The following is a 26,570-nucleotide window of genomic DNA, read 5'->3' as shown; positions in this document are numbered from 1 at the left end:
TGTAAGATATATATATCTCTCATTCACAGACGTTAAATTTAAAATAAATACACAATAAAATGTAAAAAATAACCGTTTGAAAATTATTAATGCTTCGAGAAATTCACTTTTAATTAGTTATTGTCAATGGCGGACATTTTGAAACTTAACCTTAAATAGAAAAATATGAAAGTGAATGCTTGACTCTAGGACTAAACGTATCTTATATATCATTAACTTGAAATTGCTTCAAAAATCTTTTGCGCCAAGATGAAATGATCCCCAATAGTACAGGTTGTTTTAAAAGCAAATGATTATGAAGAGCTGAAAATTATTGTAAACGATGATATCTGTTTGTTTGTGTGGAGAAGAAGTTTGGCAGATAGAAATCACCATGTGTAAATTCCCATAGTGTTATCTAAGTAGGTCATACTAAAAGATAAGAATTGTAAGCTATTTTTATAGTCTCACTCTACGGCCTTCCAAGCATTAACTGATATCGTTAATTTTTAAATATCTCTACTAATGCAAGTTTAATACATTTACAAAATTAGATATTTGCTGGTTTCCCATCTTTAAAATTACAAACCAAATATTAATTAAATATTGTCAAAAAAAGTCAATTTTGAAAAGCAATTATAATATATTTGTATATTTTATAAACAGTGACGTTTTAAAGTCGTTACTACATAGACAGTAGAAATCAGTTTGTGATCATTATTTTACTGTGGTCCATTTTATTGTTATCTTTCATACGACTTCGGTGCTATCTTTATCGGTGTCTAACATGGAACCCACATACATAGGAAGGTAACGTACATTCAGAGTGATTTCATTAACACAAATTGAATACCTTAGCGGATTTTGTCTTTATAAAAGTTCTTAATGTTTACAGTATGGCACTTGCAGCTGTCATTTTGAAGTAAAATGAATTCGGATAAGCACTTATGTAAATTACCTGAGTGACGTAAGTTTGCATTTAAGGTAACATATTTAGTCTGAGAACGTTTGCCACTTTACAATGGGTTAACTGCCGGATGACATTTTGGTTTCTTTCTGTATCAACTTAATTCGAATTTAATTTTTTATTTGTTTAACGAGGATTGTGAACAGCCTTACGGCTACCAGTCACTTTCGTCACATTTAACATTAAAGCGTACAACCTAATACATTTGTAGGACATGCAACAAACGATAAAGAATATTAATAACAGACACAATACTGTTACACTCACGCATACACACATATTCTCAATCACATACACATTAACACTCATGTTCACTTGCACCTGCTCACACATCTCAAGTATTCACATACGTGTGTGACAATAGGAGAAATATTTAGATGATCGGGTTACGTGAGAGAGGGGAGAGGAAAAAAGGGGGAGGGGTGCAACCAATAGATTCACTGGAATCTATTAGTTGCTGTAATGTACTCTAAGACAGAGTCGAATATTTTAGTATTTGTTTTGCTATCAAGAGTGGCAGACCCATAAAGAAGGATAGAAGAGCGTTGGTGTGATATCAGGTGTAGAACGGTTGGTGTATCAATGTTATAATTTTTGTGTGTGAATAGGATCACATATTTATGTCTATCAGAAGGAACAGTTTGATAAGTTTATAAATCTGCAATATAGATAATGAATCATATGTAAATGTAATGAGGTAAATCAATCTACATCTAACACTGTAATTTGTAATTCAACAATGTACGATCAAGGCTGCCATTCACACACAAATCTTATCTTTATTACCCAATTAATCGACCAATTGGCACAGAAAACATTTTTTCGTAACCAGATTTGGCAAACATAAAAAAATTAAAACAAAATACAAACAGTTTCTGCAAATAAGTATAGGTACACACATGTATATACATTGTACAAGGCGATGACGTCAGTTTGGAAGGTATCCGTCACATTTATACGCATGCGTCACTTTATTGCTTGGGTGGTTGTGTAATGCAAGAACAACGAACCTGTGTGTATTGCCCTGGACAGACCAATATTACACAGTGTGGGAAAAAAATTTACTCTACAAATGAGTGGAGCATATTGTGTCTGGGAAATTTCAACTTATATCTCAACTTAAGCTGGATCATCTTGTTTTCATTTAAGTATTTGAGATTTAGCAGGGTATCTGTATGCATATGATTTCATATCAAATTTTGTCTGTTTTTTTTTCTTCTTTTTCCTAGCTTGATACTTTTGGTTTGTGTTTTCGGAGCAATTCAGTTATCAGGTAAGTTATGATCTCGGTGCAATCTGTAAAACATACAGAAAAATATGATCATAATTTTCGTTTGATCATGTTTAGTACAAATAATGATTTTTTCAGAAATTTCAGAAAAGACAACTGATCTGGAAGTACCTGTTATTCGTTACTTGGTAACATAAACTAAACATTGGCCCTATGACTGACGGAACTTCTGGCGGATCTGTCAGTCGTTGTTTACGTGTAGGAATATCGTTGTTGTACAAACTAACGGTATCTCGACACATTTGAGTATATCTGAGTGGTTAACATCCTCGCCCTTCACTCAGGCGTCCAGGGTTCGATTCCCGGAACGGAAGTGAAAAGGTAAGGGATCGCCTGCCCGACCACGTTAGTTTTTCTACAGTACTGCGGTTTCCTCTTACAATAAGACCCCTCGAGCTCTCAAATTCGAGCCAACAAGAGTGATTAATAATATAAGCTGAAATAGGTTTTTTTTACATTTGTTGTAAAGTTTACATCTTGTATCAGTACGAGCAAAATGTAAACAAATTCAGATAAGCATGTATAAAACCGTTTCATGTATACAAATAATACAAACTTTGTCTATTTTAAAACAATTATTAAACAAACTGTATGCTTATATCAATAACTCTTTTTGACGCGGATAAAAGCGCGAGGGGGATTTTCTGTGGAGGAAATAGGAGTATCCGGGGAAAAACCCACGTGGTCGAACAAGTGACCGCATTCCTTTCAGTCAAGTTCGTTTCGGTAATCGAACCCTGGACTGCTAGGTGAAAGGTGAACTGCGCAACACCACCACCCGAGGTAGAACGTTGTAAATAAAATCGGGTGTTAAAACCTGAAATGCATATGATAAGAAATCATTTTTCGAATTTTTGATGATTTTCAGAGGGAGGTCCACTATGCGGTTCATGTACACATGTATCCGACCCCAGACATTGTGATCACGTGACCAGATGTGGAGATCACGAGGTGAATTATAGTTTTTGAGCTACTCATCTCTATCAGATATAGTTTCTTGTTTTCAATCTTTCAACATTTTCTATTGTGTGTCTTCTGTACAGTGGTAAATTTGAGACATCGTAGATATTTTAACACGTACTATGTTGCGAAGTGGAGAATTGCCGTTATCTTGATTTTTCATAATTGTATTTTTTTTCAGGAATGCATGACATCACAATATGTTACTCTTAGTGGACATGTGATGTATGACGTGGGCTGTATATCGTCGTTTGTAAGTCAAAAACCTTACATCTTAATTGTGATATGTCAGGCATTTGTTATGATATCAGTCAAGTGCATCTCTACGTCGTGATATTGATATTTGTTTGTTATCGCCCTGGATTTTCATCATCCTAGCATTTAAACTATATACAATCAATAACGAGTCCTAGAAAGACGAAACAACTGTATGATGCAGTATCACTGACGAGTCCTATAAGGACGAAACAACTGTATGATGCAGTATCACAGACGAGTCCTATAAGGACGAAACAACTGTATGATGCAGTATCACTGACGAGTCCTATAAGGACGAAACAGCTGTATGATGCAGTATCACTGACGAGTCATAGAAGGACGAAACAACTGTATGATGCAGTATCACAGACGAGTCCTATAAGGACGAAACAACTGTATGATGCAGTATCACTGACGAGTCCTATAAGGACGAAACAACTGTATGATGCAGTATCACAGACGAGTCCTATAAGGACGAAACAACTGTATGATGCAGTATCACTGACGAGTCCTATAAGGACGAAACAGCTGTATGATGCAGTATCACTAGAAGGACGAAACAACTGTATGATGCAGTATCACAGACGAGTCCTATAAGGACGAAACAACTGTATGATGCAGTATCACTGACAAGTCCTATAAGGACGAAACAGCTGTATGATGCAGTATCACTGACGAGTCCTATAAGGACGAAACAGCTGTATGATGCAGTATCACTGACGAGTCCTATAAGGACGAAACAGCTGTATGATGCAGTATCACTAGAAGGACGAAACAGCTGTATGATGCAGTATCACTGACGAGTCCTATAAGGACGAAACAGCTGTATGATGCGAAACGAGTCATAGGAGGACGAAACAGCTGTATGATGTAGTATCACTGACGAGTCCTATAAGGACGAAACAGCTGTATGATGCAGTATCACTAGAAGGACGAAACAGCTGTATGATGCAGTATCACTGACGAGTCCTATAAGGACGAAACAGCTGTATGATGCAGTATCACTGACGAGTCATAGGAGGACGAAACGGCTGTATGATGTAGTATCACTGACGAGTCCTATAAGGACAAAACAACTGTATGATGCAGTATCACTAGAAGGACGAAACAGCTGTATGATGCAGTATCACTGACGAGTCATAGGAGGACGAAACGGCTGTATGATGTAGTATCACTGACGAGTCCTATAAGGACAAAACAACTGTATGATGCAGTATCACTAGAAGGACGAAACAGCTGTATGATGCAGTATCACTGACGAGTCATAGGAGGACGAAACGGCTATTACAGCGAGTGTATAAGGACGAAACAGTTTTGATGCAGTATCATTGTATGATGCTATTACAGCGATGTAACAGTTTATGATGCAGTATCATAGAAGGACGAAAAATAAATTATTTACTTTTATTACAGCGATGTAACATTTATAGTAATTGGCGCGTTTCTCATGTATGTACACATCCTGATTTATTGTAACAGTTTTGGAGTATATTTATTGCTTGCTATTACAGCGATGTAACAGTTTTGGAGTATATTTATTGCTTGCTATTACAGCGATGTAACAGATTTGGAGTATATTTATTGCTTGCTATTACAGCGATGTAACAGTTTTGGAAAGCGTGGAAATGTTGCTGAGTTAGACCTGAGAGAAAGGAGAAGTAATGGACAAACTATCTTTTGTCAAAACTGTTGTAACACCACTGCCTGTAATACAATGTCTGGTCTCTGTAACACAAAACGTACGTAGGTATTACTGAGTAACGATATACTCATAATCAACCCGCCATCAATGTGACGTAACTAATGAGTCGCCATGGCTACATGATACTGGGTCGTGATAGCACGGTAACTACTTGTTACAGAACTGGTGAATGATCAATGTGACGTAACTAATGAGTCACCATGGCAACATGACACTGAGTCGTGATAGCACGGTAACTGCTAGTTACAGAACTGGTTGATTCCCATTGTCAAAGAAGTTGGCATAGCGTACATTTTTGTCAGTATAGTAGCGTTACTAACAAGGTGCCATATTTAAATATCTAAACTGACTGGGCCATTATGGTGAAAAGGATATTCACAGAAAAAATCCTGATAGATTCAAAAGCAATTTGAGGTTTTATTATTGTTTTTAACATTTCATTAAATGCTGAATTGAGTGTGGAGTTATCGTTATTTGCTTATTTAGCAAACAATTTACAACATACTTACCATACGATAATTTTTTTACAATTACATCTTCTCTTTGCATTACCAAATGCAAATATAATACATTCCTCACAAATGTGTTTTCGTTATTGATGTTTTGTATCATACTTCTAACCTTATTTTAATTTCACTTTCATTCAGCATTAGACACAAACGGCTATATATTATGCTATAATTGTGACCAGATGACGTCACCATCCCAGTGTGACAAAATAACTAGATGTCCTGCCAGTCAGGTGAGTTCAGTTAAATGTAATTAAATCGAAAAAGGTGCCTATAGCTACATTAAATAAATATTTTCCTTAATTATTATTTTCGAGGGGGTTAATTTTTCGCTATTTCGAGAATGACATAAAAAATAAAAGAAAAAATGTCTGTATATCTAGTTAATGTCTAATAGATGTTGGTAGTACAGTGAATATTTGAACCATCGAAAATAGGAACATTTACCGTAATATTATTTAATGTACATAGTATTATCTTGTAATCTCTGTGGCATACATGCACATATGATTTCTTTATTTTACATACAAAAGTATTATGTTTACATAAATTTATTGCAGATATCACATTGATGTTTGTATTACAGAGTATGACAATGACTTATTTTTGAATCGACTTTGATTTTTCTTTGTTTTTCTTTCAGAAGAAACAATACACATGTAAATATATCATTCATATATATATATATATATATATATATATATATACTAAAACGAAAAAGAAACGCCGTGTAACCTAAAAAGATTCTTTTAAATGATATAATTTAATGTTACATTATTTCATTCATTTTTGTATACAATTTCATCTGTTTGGAACCATTTGTTGAAGGTTCTATCGATTATCAATGCTAATTATGTCAAAAACCTATCCTGCTCAGCGAGGCACGCGTCGGTGTAACGTTCCCCTCGACGTCGATATACACGACGTCGCCCGTCAGAACGGTAGAGAGTGAACCGGGATTCGTCAGTGAAGAATACCCGTCTCCATTGCCTCATAGGAAAATTTCTGGGCGAGTGTGCTTGTAACCAAGCCAATCGGCGTTGGTGACGCGCAGGAGTTAGGGGCAGACCAACATAGGGACGTCGGGTTCTTAGGCCATTGACGCGTAATCGGTTTCGAACCGTATTAGGATGAATATGGCGGTTATGACTGCCTATAGTGTTATTTGCAGTTTCGGTAGCTGTGAGATGGCAATTACGTAAGTGAGAAAGTCTTATAAACCGATCCTGATGTGGCGTCGTGACGCGCGGACGTCCAGTTCGCGGTCGGTCGATGACCCTCCCCGTCACTCGCACACGTTGGACAAGACGTTGAATTGTCCGAATATGCACACCAAAATGTGCAGCAACCTGAAGTTGGCCCTGACACTGCAAAAGCATTCCTATAGCCTGTCCCCGCTGGACTTCTGTCAATCGTGGCATGGATGTAAATTGCTTAATTCGAATCAAACTTTGAAAAATCAATCCGAATACTTGAACAGTATCAAATAGACTGAAAATTTCCATTGGCGGACTCAATGACCTTCCCCTGCACGGGATTCTTGTATTTTAGCACGTGCCTCGCACGGAGCGCGGAGATCAGGTATTGTGTGATTTTGAACACGTGTACCTAGTGAGCGCGAACAACACATCAACCTGACCGAGTGTCATTATTCTAGGCCAAGCAATAAATCATTTGTAGTATATTTAGTGTACCCGGCGTTTCTGTTTCGTGTTAGTATATAATTGCAATCAGTGGCGTAGCAAAACATTTTTAAGAGTGTATGCTTTCAAGAGAGGATCCAAGGGCGAAGCCCCAGTTAAGGGGGTCTAGGGGCGCAGTAAGGTTAAAAAAAGTAGGGCAAATGTTTAAGCATACAAGCATACATTATTGCTTCGCCTCTGGCAATACTTAAGCGTTCAGTGGAACAAAATAATAAAATGTCGGATCAGTTTATACTGATGATAATAAACCTCATACGTTCTGTACTGTACTGTTAGCACCCTGTATCTTACTAATAAACTAGGATTGTTCAGTTTGAGTCAAATGTGTAACACGTGTTAATCATTGGCATAAACACAAATTTCCTCAGTGACGAAATGAACGCGACACTGTTGAGATTGATCAATTCGCGGATTTCTTGTTTTCGCTATTTTAATGGGCGGGATGAAATCGCAGAAAAATAGCTGCATTTAAATGGTAATTACTCAATAGATCACATAGCGCATTTCCTGATCAGCTTCATGGTTGTTTTACCGTAATAATGAACTTTATATATTTAAGTATAATAGTCAAGCATAAATACAGGTAGTAGTTACAGTTTATATGATAATGTCCTTATAAGGAATTGCCGTAAAAACTTATTTCGTGAGGATCTATTTTCGTGGTTTGTCTCAACAAAAATTATATCGTGGACACGTGGTTTTTATGGATAGATATAGCTCTATGAATATGATATACAAATTTCAACGTTTATTTGATTTCATGAGTTACGAGGAAATGAATCCCCATTAATGTTTTAGCTGTAAGTGCACCAGGCGAGGGTGGTTCGATTGTTTACCTATATCATTAAACAATTATAAAAAGCAGAACGTAATTAAGTGAATATGATAAATCATTTCATTTAGGAGTTGTTTTACTTCCATGACCTTCGTTGTCGTCTTTCCTGACTCATCACTAAAACTGAGACAGTGAACAGGCTATAGTGACCATGCTTTGGGAATGTCTTCCATTAATATGATAGTTCTACAGATTCTCTCCTCATCATACTTCACCTTTCTGTCGGTAGTAGATTTCCCAGTATTGTGCCTCCTGTACTAACTCCGGGTTAGTGTAGGGGGAGTCTGTACTAAGCTGACACTCCTTAGTCTCACTGTGGTAGTTGACAGACAAATGGTCTGGAAAACGTTCTATCACACATGTTATAATTGGGTTACTGAATTGATACTTTAAAATAAGGTTCGCGCCTGATAACGTATGTCCACGTATTCAATAAAATGTTCCATCAGATATACAATATATACTAAACAAAAAAAGAAAGGTAACACTACTTTATTCTGTGATTAATTAATTAACCCCTTCATAAATCCTTACCAATCATGTACGAATAAAGTAATTGATCAATTCTGATAAAAGTGCAGTCATGGTTCATTATAAAACTTTGCGTTCAGTTGATTTTATTCGACTGTAAAGGACGTTGGGGTCAATTTCAAAAAGTAACACCATAAGTAACGGGTATGGCCACCGTTTGCGAAGTAAACAGCATTGCAGCGTCGTCGCATGGAACTCGTAAACCGGCGGATAATTCGAGGAGAGATGTTGTTCCTTTCAGCGATCAAGGCTTGGGCCAGCTCCTGCAAGTTTGACGGCTGATTTTGACGTTATCTCACGCGTCGCCCAAGAACTCCCATACATGCTCAATCGGTGACAAATCAGGTGATTTAGATAGCCAATCTAACACCTGTACGTTATTCTGCTGCAAGAAAGTTCTGCTGACGTGACTGGTGTGCGCTGGTGCGTTATCCTGTTGAAAAATGGCGTCAACGCCATGGCGTCTAAAGAATGGCAGAACCACTAGTCTTAAAATTTCGTCCCGATATCGAATGCCGGTTAAATTGCTATTTAACACAACAAGCCTGGTAGGAGTCCCCCACAAATACCACCCCAAACCATCACACTTCCGCCGCCAAGGCGGTCCCGTTCTGCGACGCAGCAGTTCGCAAAACGCTCCCCTCGTCGCCTCCACACTATGCGCCTTCCGTCACCGTGTTGCAGACAAAACTTGGACTCATCTGAAAACAGAACAGTGTTCCATTGTCGTAAGGCCCAACGACGGTGAACACGGGTCCAGTTACGCCGATTATTACGGTGACATCGCAACAAATTGGGTCCAGTGTAGGGACGCCGCGCTTTCAATTGGTAGGCCCTCAACCTGCTGTGGACTGTTTGGGGAGAGACACGACGCCCAAACAATGTCCTTGTAGTCTCTACTGCGGTTACGAATCGATTGCGCAAGTGTATCAATCGTATACGACGGTCATCCCTGGCGGTCGTTTTACGGGGTCGGCCGCTTCGTTGACGATCGGATGTAGACCCAGTTTGATTTAAACAACTTACCAACTGACAATTGTCTTAACACTGCAACCAAAATGCCGTGCAACTCGACAGCGAGACTCCCCAGCCTGGATCATGCCTACAGCCCTTTCTGCACTTGTGACAGCCGGGGCATAATGATAAAGTTGATAGATAGCAAGATTCGGTGATTTCTAAGTCCTAAGGATCTAAGGAACAGTTGTCAGTTTGAATGTTTATGAAATTTAAGCGAAGATAAAAGTTAGTCGCAGAACACCTCGTGCAGCTCTTTCGCTAATACAGACTTTCACGCTTGAATGATTTTGGTAACCCCCTTGGATTTTGTAATGTAAAACATTACCATTTTCTAATATTGCACAAACGTCATTTTGTTTTCACTCATTTACAGGTATTCACCAAGGAAACATGTTAACCTTTCTTTTTTTGTTGAGTATATGTCAAGAAAACATAGCCTTATCACACAGAGTCTAAGTTCACAACTCATGTCGTCGTGTTCTTGTGATGAATAATTGAATTTTATTTTGTACTAACATTTTGGTTATTGATACTAATCAGTCATTTAACAAATTTATTTTTTCGCGCTGTAGCAATGCTATATTGGTCACAAGCAAAGTGGTTTGAGTGGTGCTATCCTGTGGGAAAGTCGGTGTGGAATCGGTATTCAGGTAAACAGTATATTTTAGTGTAGAATTTACATTTCTTCAAACTTTTCATTTAATTTTACTTATTTATCAAGAAAAAGTTTATTTTAAACTCTGTTGTACTTTTGAAAGAAATACAGACAAGAGTAAGTGAAATAAAGAAATTGATGTCAAATATATTAAAATGTGGTACTGATTACTAAATGTTGTTTTACATACACCAGACTTCATGCGCACATACACGAGTGATTTCACAAAAAAAAAATCGTTTAGCATGAATTAGACAATTGTCTACTTGAGCGATATTTGACTCCTATGTCTATGAAATGTATTTACTACAGGAATGCCAGACTGGTTTATCTGCTGCTGTTGCTGTCATAGGAAAAAGAATCTCGCCTTTATGTGCACAATGCTGTAACAGCAGCAATTTTTGCAACGACCAGTGTTCTCATTCCGCAACTAAACCGTCATCTTCATCAACGGTGACGTCATCTACAACAACGTCGATAACAACGACGACGTCATCAACAACAACGGCAACGACATCAACCTTATCATCAACATCAACCCTTAAGCGTACGTGTACACTTTTGTAGGATATTTTGTCTTATGAACAAATAGAAAGTATATCATAATGTTTTCGTTATTTCATATTTATCATTGTCGATAGAAATACAATGTTTGGTCAAATAAAAGGAATGGTGTCCATAACTGTAGATTTAAACGGTTAGATTCTGTTTAATTTAGTACCATCTCTCGGTTAAATATTTCAGATGACCGAACTTATCAATCATTCATACACATGTTGCTTTTTTTAATAAAGCGATAATGTTCAAACCAAATATGTAATGGTTAAATTTCTCCATGACGCATAATATATCTTATAATTTAATTCGAGACTGATACTCACTATTTGAAGAAAAGTGTAATTTTTCCTATCTGTAATATTTAAAAAAAAAAACACCAAAAGGACGTGAATGTTGTCGATAAAGTAGAAGACGCTTACTCTACCGGGACGTTTGGTCTTGTTTTCTTTGTAACTTCCCCAGTGTCCAAGTCTGTCGTTCGTATTATCCTTGTTCCTTTTTACGTGATTCTGTTAACCTGTAGTTAACAGGTTATACATTTCCTATTGTCTATATTTCATAGCCAGTAGACCGACGATAACCAGTCTTTCACCTTCCCAGAACATTTTACCGGGAGAGTCAGTAACCCTCCACTGTGCGGCGACAGGAAATCCTCCGCCACATTTGAACTGGGGTGTCACGGTAAACTCTAATCCGATAATGTTTTACTAACTGTTACATTGTTATTTAATTTATTCTCTAAGTAACAGATAGTAATGGTAATTCTTTAATAAACAGATAGTAATGGTAAATCTTTAATTAACAGACATTAGTAATAATTCTCTGATCAACATTCTCCCGAATCTATTGTTGTGGTGTGCTTATGGTATACCTTATTTGAAAATGTGGCATGACTTACTTGGATTGACCAAGATTTACATGGCGTGTGTCGTCTGTGAAGCAGAAGACGCTTACTCTTCCGGAACATATAGTCTAATTCTTCTTATACTTTTTCAAGAGTCTCCGTGTAAATCTTTTCTCGGGTTCTATTATGACCTTGTTTTATTGAATTTTATTTTGAATTGTGATCATGTTGACGTTTTAACACAACCAGTAGAAGATTAGAGTGTGACGTTTTGATGACTACACGGTCACCTTAATCTTATAACACAACCGGTAGAAGATTAGAGTGTGACGTTTTGATGACTACATGGCCACCTTCATCTTATAACACAACCAGTAGAAGATTAGAGTGTGACGTTTCGATGACTACACGGTCATCTTCATCTTATAACACAACCAGTAGAAGATTAGAGTGTGACGTTTCGATGACTACATGGCCACCTTCATCTTATAACACAACCAGTAGAAGATTAGAGTGTGACGTTTTGATGACTACACGGTCACCTTCATCTTATAACACAACCAGTAGAAGATTAGAGTGTGACGTTTCTGTGACTACACGGTTACCTTAATCTTATAACACAACCAGTAGAAGATTAGAGTGTGACGTCACCTTCATCTTATAGCACAACCAGTAGAAGATTAGAGTGTGACGTTTTGATGACTACACGGTCACCTTCATCTTATAACACAACCGGTAGAAGATTAGAGTGTGACGTTTCGGTGACTACACGGTCACCTTAATCTTATAACACAACCAGAAGAAGATTAGAGTGTGACGTTTTGATGACTACACGGTCACCTTCATCTTATAAAACAACCGATAGAAGATTAGAGTGTGACGTTTTGATGACTACACGGTCACCTTAATCTTATAACACAACCGGTAGAAGATTAGAGTGTGACGTTTTGATGACTACACGGTCACCTTAATCTTATAACACAACCAGTAGAAGATTAGAGTGTGACGTTTCGACGACTATACGGTAACCTTCATCTTATAACACAACCAGTAGAAGATTAGAGTGTGACGTTTCGATGACTACATGACCACTTTCATCTTATAACACAACCAGTAGAAGATTAGAGTGTGACGTTTCGATGACTACACGACAACCTTCAGCTTATAACACAACCAGTAGAAGATTAGAGTGTGACGTTTTGATGACTACACGGTCACCTTCATCTTATAACATAACCAGTAGAAGATTAGAGTGTGACGTTTTGATGACTACACGGTCACCTTCATCTTATAACACAACCAGTAGAAGATTAGAGTGTGACGTTTCGATGACTACACGGCCACCTTCATCTTATAACACAACCAGTAGAAGATTAGAGTGTGACGTTTCGATGACTACACGGCCACCTTCATCTTATAACACAACCAGTAGAAGATTAGAGCGTGACGTTTTGATGACTACACGGTCAACTTCATCTTATAACACAACCAGTAGAAGATTAGAGTGTGACGTTTCTGTGACTACACGGTCACCTTAATCTTATAACACAACCTGTAGAAAGTTAGAGTGTGACGTTTCGATGACTACATGACCACTTTCATCTTATAACACAACCAGTAGAAGATTAGAGTGTGACGTTTCGATGACTACACGGTAACCATCATCTTATAACACAACCAGTAGAAGATTAGAGCGTGACGTTTTGATGACTACACGGTCAACTTCATCTTATAACACAACCAGTAGAAGATTAGAGTGTGACGTTTTGATGACTACACGGTCACCTTAATCTTATAACACAACCGGTAGAAGATTAGAGTGTGACGTTTTGATGACTACATGGCCACCTTCATCTTATAACACAACCAGTAGAAGATTAGAGTGTGACGTTTCGATGACTACACGGTCATCTTCATCTTATAACACAACCAGTAGAAGATTAGAGTGTGACGTTTCGATGACTACATGGCCACCTTCATCTTATAACACAACCAGTAGAAGATTAGAGTGTGACGTTTTGATGACTACACGGTCACCTTCATCTTATAACACAACCAGTAGAAGATTAGAGTGTGACGTTTCTGTGACTACACGGTTACCTTAATCTTATAACACAACCAGTAGAAGATTAGAGTGTGACGTCACCTTCATCTTATAGCACAACCAGTAGAAGATTAGAGTGTGACGTTTTGATGACTACACGGTCACCTTCATCTTATAACACAACCGGTAGAAGATTAGAGTGTGACGTTTCGGTGACTACACGGTCACCTTAATCTTATAACACAACCAGAAGAAGATTAGAGTGTGACGTTTTGATGACTACACGGTCACCTTCATCTTATAACACAACCGGTAGAAGATTAGAGTGTGACGTTTCGATGACTACACGGTCACCTTCATCTTATAACACCACCGGTAGAAGATTAGAGTGTGACGTTTCGGTGACTACACGGTCACCTTCATCTTATAACACAACCAGTAGAAGATTAGAGTGTGACGTTTTGATGACTACATAGCCACCTTCATCTTATAACACAACCTGTAGAAAATTAGAGTGTGACGTTTCGATGACTACATGGCCACCTTCATCTTATAACACAACCAGTAGAAGATTAGAGTGTGACGTTTTGATGACTACATGGCCACCTTCATGTTATAACACAACCAGTAGAAGATTAGAGCGTGACGTTTTGATGACTACACGGTCACCTTAATCTTATAACATAACCAGTAGAAGATTAGAGTGTGACGTTTTGATGACTACACGGTCACCTTCATCTTATAACACAACCAGTAGAAGATTAGAGTGTGACGTTTCGATGACTACACGGCCACCTTCATCTTATAACACAACCAGTAGAAGATTAGAGTGTGACGTTTCGATGACTACACGGCCACCTTCATCTTATAACACAACCAGTAGAAGATTAGAGCGTGACGTTTTGATGACTACACGGTCAACTTCATCTTATAACACAACCAGTAGAAGATTAGAGTGTGACGTTTCTGTGACTACACGGTCACCTTAATCTTATAACACAACCTGTAGAAAGTTAGAGTGTGACGTTTCGATAACTACGTGGCCACCTTCATCTTATAACACAACCAGTAGAAGATTAGAGTGTGACGTTTCGATGACTACACGGCCACCTTCATCTTATAACACAACCAGTAGAAGATTAGAGCGTGACGTTTTGATGACTACACGGTCAACTTCATCTTATAACACAACCAGTAGAAGATTAGAGTGTGACGTTTCTGTGACTACACGGTCACATTAATCTTATAACACAACCTGTAGAAGATTAGAGTGTGACGTTTCTATGACTACACGGCCCCCTTCGTCTTATAACACAACCTGTAGAAGATTAGAGTGTGACGTTTCTATGACTACACGGCCCCCTTCGTCTTATAACACAACCAGTAGAAGATTAGAGTGTGACGTTTTGATGACTACACGGTCACCTTCATCTTATAACACAACCGGTAGAAGATTAGAGTGTGACGTTTTGATGACTACACGGTCACCTTAATCTTATAACACAACCAGTAGAAGATTAGAGTGTGACGTTTTGATGACTACACGGTCACCTTCATCTTATAACACAACCAGTAGAAGATTAGAGTGTGACGTTTTGATGACTACACGGTCACCTTAATCTTATAACACAACCGGTAGAAGATTAGAGTGTGACGTTTCTATGACTACACAGTCACCTTCATCAGACAAGTGACCTGTGTGAAGCGTATTACCACTGGCTTTTATCAGTGTTAGTACGCTCCAAACCGTGAAGTTATCGAAACGTCACACTTAAAGCTTCTACTAAGTTATAAGACTTTCTATTCTATTGACTATATCAACCTGAAACTGAAGTAAATGTTCCGAAATAACCTTTAATGTACTTATAAACATCACATTATTCTTTAATCTATATCACTTCACTGTTTATTCTATTTGTGTTTCCTTTCAAGCATTTCGTTATCAATGGTAAAGCACCAAACAACACACGTATCTCGGATGATGGACGTTCAATTCACATCGATCACTTCCTACCTGATAATGCTGGACTGTATATCTGTACAGCTAGTAACAACGTTGGTACAACCAGTAAAGTCACAGTCATCCATGGTAAGTGTTTTATTCTTGTCCTCGACCCCCCCCTCCCAATATTGCTTACAACTGACTTTGTACTGCTAATATAATGATAGATCTGATAGAGTGTAGAGAGTGTCCATGTCTACCAAGGTTTGTCGAAACATTTATGCCTCTGCAATCATTCAGACAGGGGCATGGTTTAAAAAACACACAAGTACTTGACTTTCTCCTTACACTACCAGGTTTCATCATAAATTCTATCAACAACGTCACTTACGAGATCTAGAATGACTAAACAGTCATACGATACAGTTTAATTTCCATTTCCTACTTGATACAGGTCTTAATTGTAGTAAGATGTGTTAATAACGTGTGTGTGTTTTATATATTTCATCCATTATCACCAACTGAACAGTTTTTTTAATTTTTATTTACATTGGCATTCTGAAGCTTCCACAACGGTCACCCCGGTAACTACTACATTACCACCACGTAAGTAGTGCTTTTGTCTTTTTGTCTATTTATGATTGTAAGTGTGTGGTAGGTCTTAACGATACTTTTTTCAAAACATTTCAACACTACTAGAAAAGTTGTATTAAATTCACATTAAATTTATTTTGATGACGTCACATCTAACATTGGTATATATCTGATGTATCATTCCACATAATACAGAGACATTAGTATTTTTGTTATAAACATTATATATCATTAATAACTATGAAATGGTTATATGTATACTGCAGACATTACCTGAAAATATTACCCTGTTTATTCTATCAAGTTGTAAAAGTTTTCCTCCATGTATGTTTAATTATTGCACGAGATTTCTGAGCATCATAGTCATCTAAATGATTGATGTCAATCCTGGTTGTTTGTTTTCTGCGAAGCGTTGACTTAACGTTGTAACTGTGGCGCCAATATAACGTCATAGTATTGTAAATATATACTGTAAATTACTTAGATCTCGCGACTACTTTATTTATCTCCAGAATTTCGTGAATCCTGATCTAGAAATGACAATGAATTCGGGAATTATGAGCTCTTAGAGACCTAGACTCTACAATAATCCCGTATCGTTAACGAATGGCTTCATGTAGGTCGCCATTTTGTTCTACTTTTGACTAGTGCTGAAAATGTCTGAATTGGAATTAACACGAGTTTAAGAATTTGATTTGAGATTATTTTATCTATTCTGGAATAAACATGGATACCATCCAGAGTTGTTACATGTATTTTCATTAAAAATTCCGAGGGATTTCAATTTCCAATTGACGCGAAAATAAATCCTACGCGAAATAAAATTGATTTGCAGTATATATGTAATGATATCAGAGATACATATACCAAAGTGAGGAGAGAAGTTTGTAAAATATGGGTACATTGGACACGTAGGTAAAACACGATTAAAACAACCACCCATCAAAGTATTCTATTCTGTGTATCAATGTGTGTACTTCTGTTAACAGTATCGGGCCCTGTGTATCAATGTGTGTACTTCTGTTAACAGTATCGGGCCCTGTGTATCAATGTGTGTACTTCTGTTAACAGTATCGGGCCCTGTGTATCAATGTGTGACCTTCTGTTAACAGTATCGGGCCCTGTGTATCAATGTGTGTCCTTCTGTTAACAGTATCGGGCCCTGTGTATCAATTTGTGTCCTTCTGTTAACAGTATCGGGCCCTGTGTATCAATGTGTGACCTTCTGTTAACAGTATCGGGCCCTGTGTATCAATGTGTGACCTTCTGTTAACAGTATCGGGCCCTGTGTATCAATGTGTGTCCTTCTGTTAACAGTATCGGGCCCTGTGTATCAATTTGTGTCCTTCTGTTAACAGTATCGGGCCCTGTGTATCAATTTTTGTCGTTTTGTTAACAGTATCGGGCCCTGTGTATCAATTTTTGTCGTTTTGTTAACAGTATCGGGCCCTGTGTATCAATGTGTGACCTTCTGTTAACAGTATCGGGCCCTGTGTATCAATGTGTGTCCTTCTGTTAACAGTATCGGGCCCTGTGTATCAATGTGTGTACTTCTGTTAACAGTATCGGGCCCTGTGTATCAATGTGTGTACTTCTGTTAACAGTATCGGGCCCTGTGTATCAATGTGTGTACTTCTGTTAACAGTATCGGGCCCTGTGTATCAATGTGTGTCCTTCTGTTAACAGTATCGGGCCCTGTGTATCAATGTGTGTATTTCTGTTAACAGTATCGGGCCCTGTGTATCAATGTGTGTACTTCTGTTAACTGTTAAACAGTATCGGGCCCTGTGTATCAATTTGTGTCCTTCTGTTAACAGTATCGGGCCCTGTGTATCAATTTGTGTCTTTCTGTTAACAGTATCGGGCCCTGTGTATCAATTTGTGTCCTTCTGTTAACAGTATCGGGCCCTGTGTATCAATGTGTGTCCTTCTGTTAACAGTATCGGGCCCTGTGTATCAATGTGTGTACTTCTGTTAACAGTATCGGGCCCTGTGTATCAATGTGTGTCCTTCTTTTAACAGTATCGGGCCCTGTGTATCAATGTGTGTACTTCTGTTAACAGTATCGGGCCCTGTGTATCAATGTGTGTACTTCTGTTAACAGTATCGGGCCCTGTGTATCAATTTGTGTCGTTTTGTTAACAGTATCGGGCCCTGTGTATCAATTTTTGTCGTTTTGTTAACAGTATCGGGCCCTGTGTATCAATTTTTGTCGTTTTGTTAACAGTATCGGGCCCTGTGTATCAATTTGTATCCTTCTGTTAACAGTATCGGGCCCTGTGTATCAATGTGTGTACTTCTGTTAACAGTATCGGGCCCTGTGTATCAATTTGTGTCCTTCTGTTAACAGTATCGGGCCCTGTGTATCAATTGTGTACTTCTGTTAACAGTATCGGGCCCTGTGTATCAATTTGTGTACTTCTGTTAACAGTATCGGGCCCCTTGTATCAATTTGTGTACTTCTGTTAACAGTATCGGGCCCTGTGTATCAATGTGTGTCCTTCTGTTAACAGTATCGGGCCCTGTGTATCAATGTGTGTCCTTCTGTTAACAGTATCGGGCCCTGTGTATCAATGTGTGTACCCAGTGTGTGTATCAATGTGTGTGTTAACAGTATCGGGCCCTTGTATCAATGTGTGTCTGTTAACAGTATCGGGCCCTGTGTATCAATGTGTGTTTCTGTTAACAGTATGGGCCCTGTGTATCAATGTTGTAACAGTATCGGGCCCTGTGTATCAATGTGTGTCCTTCTGTTAACAGTATCGGGCCCTGTGTATCAATGTGTGTCTGTTAACAGTTCTGTTAACAGTATCGGGCCCTGTGTATCAATGTGTGTTCTGTTAACAGTTCAATGTTGTACCTTCTGTTAACAGTATCGGGCCCTGTGTATCAATGTGTGTCCTTCTGTTAACAGTATCGGGCCCTGTGTATCAATGTGTGTCCTTCTGTTAACAGTATCGGGCCCTGTGTATCAATGTGTGTCCTTCTGTTAACAGTATCGGGCCCTGTGTATCAATTTGTGTCCTTCTGTTAACAGTATCGGGCCCTGTGTATCAATGTGTGTTAACAGTATCTTATCTGTTAACAGTATCGGGCCCTGTGTATCAATGTGTGTCCTTCTGTTAACAGTTCAATGTGTGTCCTTCTGTTAACAGTATCGGGCCCTGTGTATCAATGTGTGTCCTTCTGTTAACAGTATCGGGCCCTGTGTATCAATTGTGTCCTTCTGTTAACAGTGTATCAATGTGTGTCAGTATCGGGCCCTGTGTATCAATTTGTGTCTTTCTGTTAACAGTATCGGGCCCTTGTATCAATTTGTGTACTTCTGTTAACAGTATCGGGCCCTGTGTATCAATTTGTGTCCTTCTGTTAACAGTATCGGGCCCTGTGTATCAATGTGTGTACTTCTGTTAACAGTATCGGGCCCTGTGTATCAATTTGTGTCCTTCTGTTAACAGTATCGGGCCCTGTGTATCAATGTGTGTACTTCTGTTAACAGTATCGGGCCCTGTGTATCAATGTGTGTCCTTCTGTTAACAGTATCGGGCCCTGTGTATCAATGTGTGTACTTCTGTTAACAGTATCGGGCCCTGTGTATCAATGTGTGTCCTTCTGTTAACAGTATCGGGCCCTGTGTATCAATGTGTGACCTTCTGTTAACAGTATCGGGCCCTGTGTATCAATTTGTGTCCTTCTGTTAACAGTATCGGGCCCTGTGTATCAATGTGTGTACTTCTGTTAACAGTATCGGGCCCTGTGTATCAATTTGTGTCCTCTGTTAACAGTATGTACTTCGGGCCCTGTGTATCAATTTGTGTGTCCTTCTGTTAACAGTATCGGGCCCTGTGTATCAATTTGTGTCCTTTAACAGTATCGGGCCCTGTGTATCAATTTGTCCTTCTGTTAACTGTTAACAGTATCGGGTGTCCCTGTTAACAGTATCGTGTGTATCAATTTGTGTCCTTCTGTTAACAGTATCGGGCCCTGTGTATCAATGTGTGTACTTCTGTTAACAGTATCGGGCCCTGTGTATCAATTTGTGTCCTTCTGTTAACAGTATCGGGCCCTGTGTATCAATTTGTGTCCTTCTGTTAACAGTATCGGGCCCTGTGTATCAATTTGTGTCCTTCTGTTAACAGTATCGGGCCCTGTGTATCAATTTGTGTCCTTCTGTTAACAGTATCGGGCCCTGTGTATCAATTTGTGTCCTTCTGTTAACAGTATCGGGCCCTGTGTATCAATTTGTGTCCTTCTGTTAACAGTATCGGGCCCTGTGTATCAATTTGTGTCGTTTTGTTAACAGTATCGGGCCCTGTGTATCAATTTGTGTAGTTTTGTTAACAGTATCGGGCCCTGTGTATCAATTTGTGTCCTTCTGTTAACAGTATCGGGCCCTGTGTATCAATTTGTGTCCTTCTGTTAACAGTATCGGGCCCTGTGTATCAATTTGTGTCCTTCTGTTAACAGTATCGGGCCCCGTGTATCAATTTGTGTCCTTCTGTTAACAGTATCGGGCCCCGTGTATCAATTTGTGTCCTTCTGTTAACAGTATCGGGCCCTGTGTATCAATTTGTGTCCTTCTGTTAACAGTATCGGGCCCTGTGTATCAATGTGTGTCCTTCTGTTAACAGTATCGGGCCCTGTGTATCAATGTGTGTCCTTCTGTTAACAGTATCGGGCCCTGTGTATCAATGTGTGTCCTTCTGTTAACAGTATCGGGCCCTGTGTATCAATTTGTGTCCTTCTGTTAACAGTATCGGGCCCTGTGTATCAATTTGTGTCCTTCTGTTAACAGTATCGGGCCCTGTGTATCAATGTGTGACCTTCTGTTAACAGTATCGGGCCCTGTGTATCAATTTGTGTCCTTCTGTTAACAGTATCGGGCCCTGTGTATCAATTTGTGTGTACCTTGTATCTGTTAACAGTATCGGGCCCTGTGTATCAATTTGTGTCCTTCTGTTAACAGTATCGGGCCCTGTGTATCAATTTGTGTCCTTCTGTTAACAGTATCGAAGCCCGTGATTGTCGCAGCCACTGCTATACACCATGCAAGTATCGGAGACAATGTTATAATAAAGTGTGGAGCGTCAGGTGAACCCAAACCCACAATCTCCTGGGCGGTTCTGTCTTATGTAAGTTACGCATATATACTTGTTTATACTGATTTGTTCTTATTTCAAAGGCTTGAACTATGATTGGTCAAATTAAGTAAAAAAATAAAAAAATATTTCCCCCTTAAAATGAGTAATACATGACAATGAACCTTGTACATTAAAATCGGTTATTTTTCACATGACAGTGTCCTCGAGAAAGGGCTTAGTAGTTCGTGTGATCGGAGTTGTCTTTTTTCAACTACAAACGTTTTCTTGACCAAGACAAGACATACGTAACACTACAAATATGTCTTCACACAGAAGGGCTCTCTTACTTACACACATCATTCACACTTCTCATATTCCAGAATAATCGGTGATGTCTGGTTGTTACACTGCCACTATTTTTCGCCAGATCTGTACTGTTAAACATTATGATGGGTTCCCTGTGAAGCTTTTCAGCTAACGATGAAGATATAGATAATTAGCTTACAAGTAACTAGATGTACAGGCAGACAGACAGGCAGACAAGACCAGACAGACAGTCTGACAGACAGACAGACAAGACCAGAATAGACCAGAAAGAGAGCCTGACAGACAGACATATAGATATACAGACAGGCGGAGAGAGACAGACCGACAGAGAGAGAGACAGAGAGACAGATCGACAGACAGAGAGAGAGACTTACAAACAGACAGACAGACAGATAGAGAGACCGTCTGACAGACGGATAGAGAGACAGACAGACATACTACTGCCACACCCATCGTGTCCCCATTATTGATATCGTGATTCACTCTCGAGAACATATTACCATGAATGTATATCTCGATGAAGGCATCAAATATCTAGAACCGTATTATATTCTAGTTATATCAGATCTGATGTAAGAGGTATATATACCATGGTCACAATACTGTAATGATATCGATACTTGTTCGAGTTTGTCTCAGGGTTTTGTCAGTATCTTAACCTGCTGAATCAATATATATAAACATGAATTCGAAGAATTATGGAATTTTTATGTGATGTTTAAATATCAATAAATCTTAAATAAAAATCCACAAGATTAAGTGCCCTGCCACAGTTTTTGACTCTTCTGACTAACATACCATTAACGTAAATATTCCCGATACATTTTTATACTTGTATTTCAGACTACTGCAGCAGATAACCTGAGTTTGGTCGGTAACGATTTACACATCAATGGGTTTACGTACGAAAACTACGGTACCTACAAGTGTACAGCAGAAAACAGCCAAGGCCAAGCCGAAAAGTTATTTAATATATCACCATTCCGTGCGTGAAGAATGTGTTCAAAATAAAGAATATATGATAAAAAAATCTTCCTTTTTCAATCACTGAATCACTGATTGCCGACAAAGAAAGCTAAGGTCAATCTCCGGAATGTATCGTGGAGTTTTGCTGTAATGTTGAATTAATGTCGGCCATTAAAATGGAATGAAACACTTCTGTCAACATAAATACAAATCGATATAAGATAATATTTTATTCACAATAAAAAAAGTAGGTATTTTTCAAATGAATTGTTTTTTTTATCGTAATTATTTATCATTATCATTTAATCCACTACAAATAAGGACAGCCGTAATATTGTTTAGTTTACAAGTGCTGGTCAAACCCATAACCGAACACAGCCACGTGCACAACTTTAAGTACAGAAACTTTGAAGCAGTAACGATAAACAGTGTTGTTCTGATTTGTTCTGATTTATAAACAGTGTTGTTCTGATTTATAAACAGTGTTGTTCTGATTTATAAACAGTGTTGTTCTGATTTATAAACAGTGTTGTTCTGATTTATAAACAGTGTTGTTCTGATTTGTTCTGATTTATAAACAGTGTTGTTCTGATTTATAAACAGTGTTGTTCTGATTTGTTCTGATTTATAAACAGTGTTGTTCTGATTTATAAACAGTGTTGTTCTGATTTATAAACAGTGTTGTTCTGATTTGTTCTGATTTATAAACAGTGTTGTTCTGATTTGTTCTGATTTATAAACAGTGTTGTTCTGATTTGTTCTGATTTATAAACAGTGTTGTTCTGATTTATAAACAGTGTTGTTCTGATTTATAAAACAGTGTTGTTCTGATTTATAAACAGTGTTCTGATTTATAAACAGTGTGTGTTTGTTCTGATTTATAAACAGTTTGTTCTGATTTATAAACAGTGTTGTTCTGATTTATAAACAGTGTTGTTCTGATTTATAAACAGTGTTGTTCTGATTTGTTCTGATTTATAAACAGTGTTGTTCTGATTTGTTCTGATTTATAAACAGTGTTGTTCTGATTTATAAACAGTGTTGTTCTGATTTATAAACAGTGTTGTTCTGATTTATAAACAGTGTTGTTCTGATTTATAAACAGTGTTGTTCTGATTTATAAACAGTGTTGTTCTGATTTGTTCTGATTTATAAACAGTGTTGTTCTGATTTATAAACAGTGTTGTTCTGATTTGTTCTGATTTATAAACAGTGTTGTTCTGATTTGTTCTGATTTATAAACAGTGTTGTTCTGATTTATAAACAGTGTTGTTCTGATTTATAAACAGTGTTGTTCTGATTTATAAACAGTGTTGTTCTGATTGATTTATAAACAGTGTTGATTTATAAACAGTGTTGTTCTGATTTATAAACAGTGTTGTTCTGATTTATAAATTTATAAACAGTGTTGTTCTGATTTGTTCTGATTTATAAACAGTGTTGTTCTGATTTATAAACAGTGTTGTTCTGTTGTTCTGATTTATAAACAGTGTTGTTCTGATTTATAAACAGTGTTGTTCTGATTTGTTCTGATTTATAAACAGTGTTGTTCTGATTTATAAACAGTGTTGTTCTGATTTATAAACAGTGTTGTTCTGATTTATAAACAGTGTTGTTCTGATTTATAAACAGTGTTGTTCTGATTTATAAACAGTGTTGTTCTGATTTATAAACAGTGTTGTTCTGATTTATAAACAGTGTTGTTCTGATTTATAAACAGTGTTGTTCTGATTTATAAACAGTGTTGTTCTGATTTGTTCTGATTTATAAACAGTGTTGTTCTGATTTGTTCTGATTTATAAACAGTGTTGTTCTGATTTGTTCTGATTTATAAACAGTGTTGTTCTGATTTATAAACAGTGTTGTTCTGATTTATAAACAGTGTTGTTCTGATTTATAAACAGTGTTGTTCTGATTTATAAACAGTGTTGTTCTGATTTATAAACAGTGTTGTTCTGATTTATAAACAGTGTTGTTCTGATTTGATTTATAAACAGTGTTGTTCTGATTTGTTCTGATTTATAAACAGTGTTGTTCTGATTTGTTCTGATTTATAAACAGTGTTGTTCTGATTTATAAACAGTGTTGTTCTGATTTATAAACAGTGTTGTTCTGATTTATAAACAGTGTTGTTCTGATTTGTTCTGATTTATAAACAGTGTTGTTCTGATTGATAAACAGTGTTGTTCTGATTGATAAACAGTGTTGTTCTGATTTATAAATTATGTATGGGTACAGTTACCTTATTGATGTACATTATTTCACAATGGCCAATACCATTCATGTCAAAATAGGTTTGAACAGCTCGTTTATGTAAGGAATTTTTGTACAATATATCTGTCACTACAAAAGCGATTAGAATTCAACACTTCTTTTTTTTATGTCGGACAACGGATTGTTGGCCAACCTCAGCCTCGACACTTTTCAGCTTGACAAATACCCCCTCCCCCCAGCCGGTGTGGAAAAACAGAAAGTATGGACATTGTTAAAGCGGACAGGAACGTGATGTCAGGGACTGTGTGAAAAAAATAGAAAGTATGGACATTGTTAAAGCGGGCAGGTACGTGATATCAGGGACTGAGTCGAAAAACAGATAGTATGGACATTGTTAAAGCGGGCAGGTACGTGATGTCAGGGACGGTGTGGAAAAACAGAAAGTATAGACAATGTTAAAGTGAACAGGTACGTGATGTCAGGGACGGTGTGAAAAAACAGAAAGTATGGACATTGTTAAAGCGGACAGGTACGTGATGTCAGGGCCGGTGTGGAAAAACAGAAAGTATGGACATTGTTAAAGCAAACACTTTCAAAGTGACAGACAGAGATAGAAGGAAAAGTAGATATGGATACCAAAAATATATCAGCACCAGCGCCTAACTAACAAGTGACCACTAAAACACAGTCCGTCGGACGGGACTTAAAATGGTGGCTCTTGTGAGAATGTCCAACTCACACGAATAAAGATCCCCCTGTAGTTCTTCGTAAAATAGCAGAAATGACAATGTCGATCCAAAGGTTAGATTAGCAACAGAAACAATCTATTATGTAATTTTGATGGACTTCCGAAATTTTATAAACATACAGAACTTTGCTTAGTTTAGGATCCCATTCATCTTCTTCATCTTCAAAATTGTAGTTAAAAACAGACTTGGTAGTATAGACGGCCACCCTACCTCTACCCTATCACTGTATCTCACTCTTTCTCTATACCATCGCTTTACACTATTTGCTCTCTACTCGTTTTTGTATCTTTCCTCGTTCGCTTTTATACTGGACGTAAACCCCATTAGTAAGTAAGTCATAGAGGTATTGTGTGAGAGCACAAATGGGCTCCATACTTCAAACAATATTTATATTCAATATAACATAGAAATAAACATATATTTTGTATTTTGGGACCGGAACACAAGGTACGAGCTTATGTTAATTCCTTTCCCAAGCACATACAACACCAAATGGGACTTCAGGTCTTGGAACCCTTGCGCAAATCATATTGTGGATAACAATATTAGACTCAACAATTCGACATAAGTTATACACGTGGCGAATAGGATAAACTGTAGAATGCATTTTATATACAAAGTATATAACGTCGTAATTGATATTTGTGGCTAAGTTCAAATTACAATATGTAATGGTATCGAGTAACGTGTATCGAAAATTGGCTGTTATTACAGTAGATTCCACAGAAATAAATACTCACAACAAAAAGTATAAGACTGAATTAATCAAAACTCTTACTTAATTTCATACAACTTTGAATAGTTAACAAAATGTCTTCCATTTTTGTCTAATGATCATTTCCCC

General features: G+C 37.7%; 1 protein-coding gene across 1 annotated transcript; it reads left to right on the top strand.

Moving 5' to 3' along the window:
- Window positions 1-766: 766 nt before the first annotated feature.
- Window positions 767-22,790, top strand: LOC132560191 (hemicentin-2-like). Its single transcript, XM_060224845.1, has 12 exons — window positions 767-789; window positions 2,176-2,219; window positions 3,106-3,188; window positions 3,379-3,450; window positions 5,053-5,194; window positions 5,805-5,899; window positions 10,325-10,402; window positions 10,720-10,954; window positions 11,528-11,646; window positions 15,786-15,942; window positions 21,397-21,521; window positions 22,641-22,790. The coding sequence occupies exons 1-12, from the start codon at window positions 767-769 to the stop codon at window positions 22,788-22,790; spliced, it is 1,323 nt and encodes a 440-aa protein (XP_060080828.1).
- Window positions 22,791-26,570: the final 3,780 nt, after the last annotated feature.

Source organism: Ylistrum balloti, unplaced genomic scaffold (assembly GCF_031769215.1).
Source record: "Ylistrum balloti isolate Yb309-2 unplaced genomic scaffold, AGI_CSIRO_Ybal_v1 Utg371030, whole genome shotgun sequence".
Classification (NCBI taxonomy): Eukaryota; Metazoa; Mollusca; class Bivalvia; order Pectinida; family Pectinidae; genus Ylistrum; species Ylistrum balloti.
Note: the sequence above shows the minus strand (reverse complement) of the source record. Positions and strands in the feature narration are given on the sequence as shown.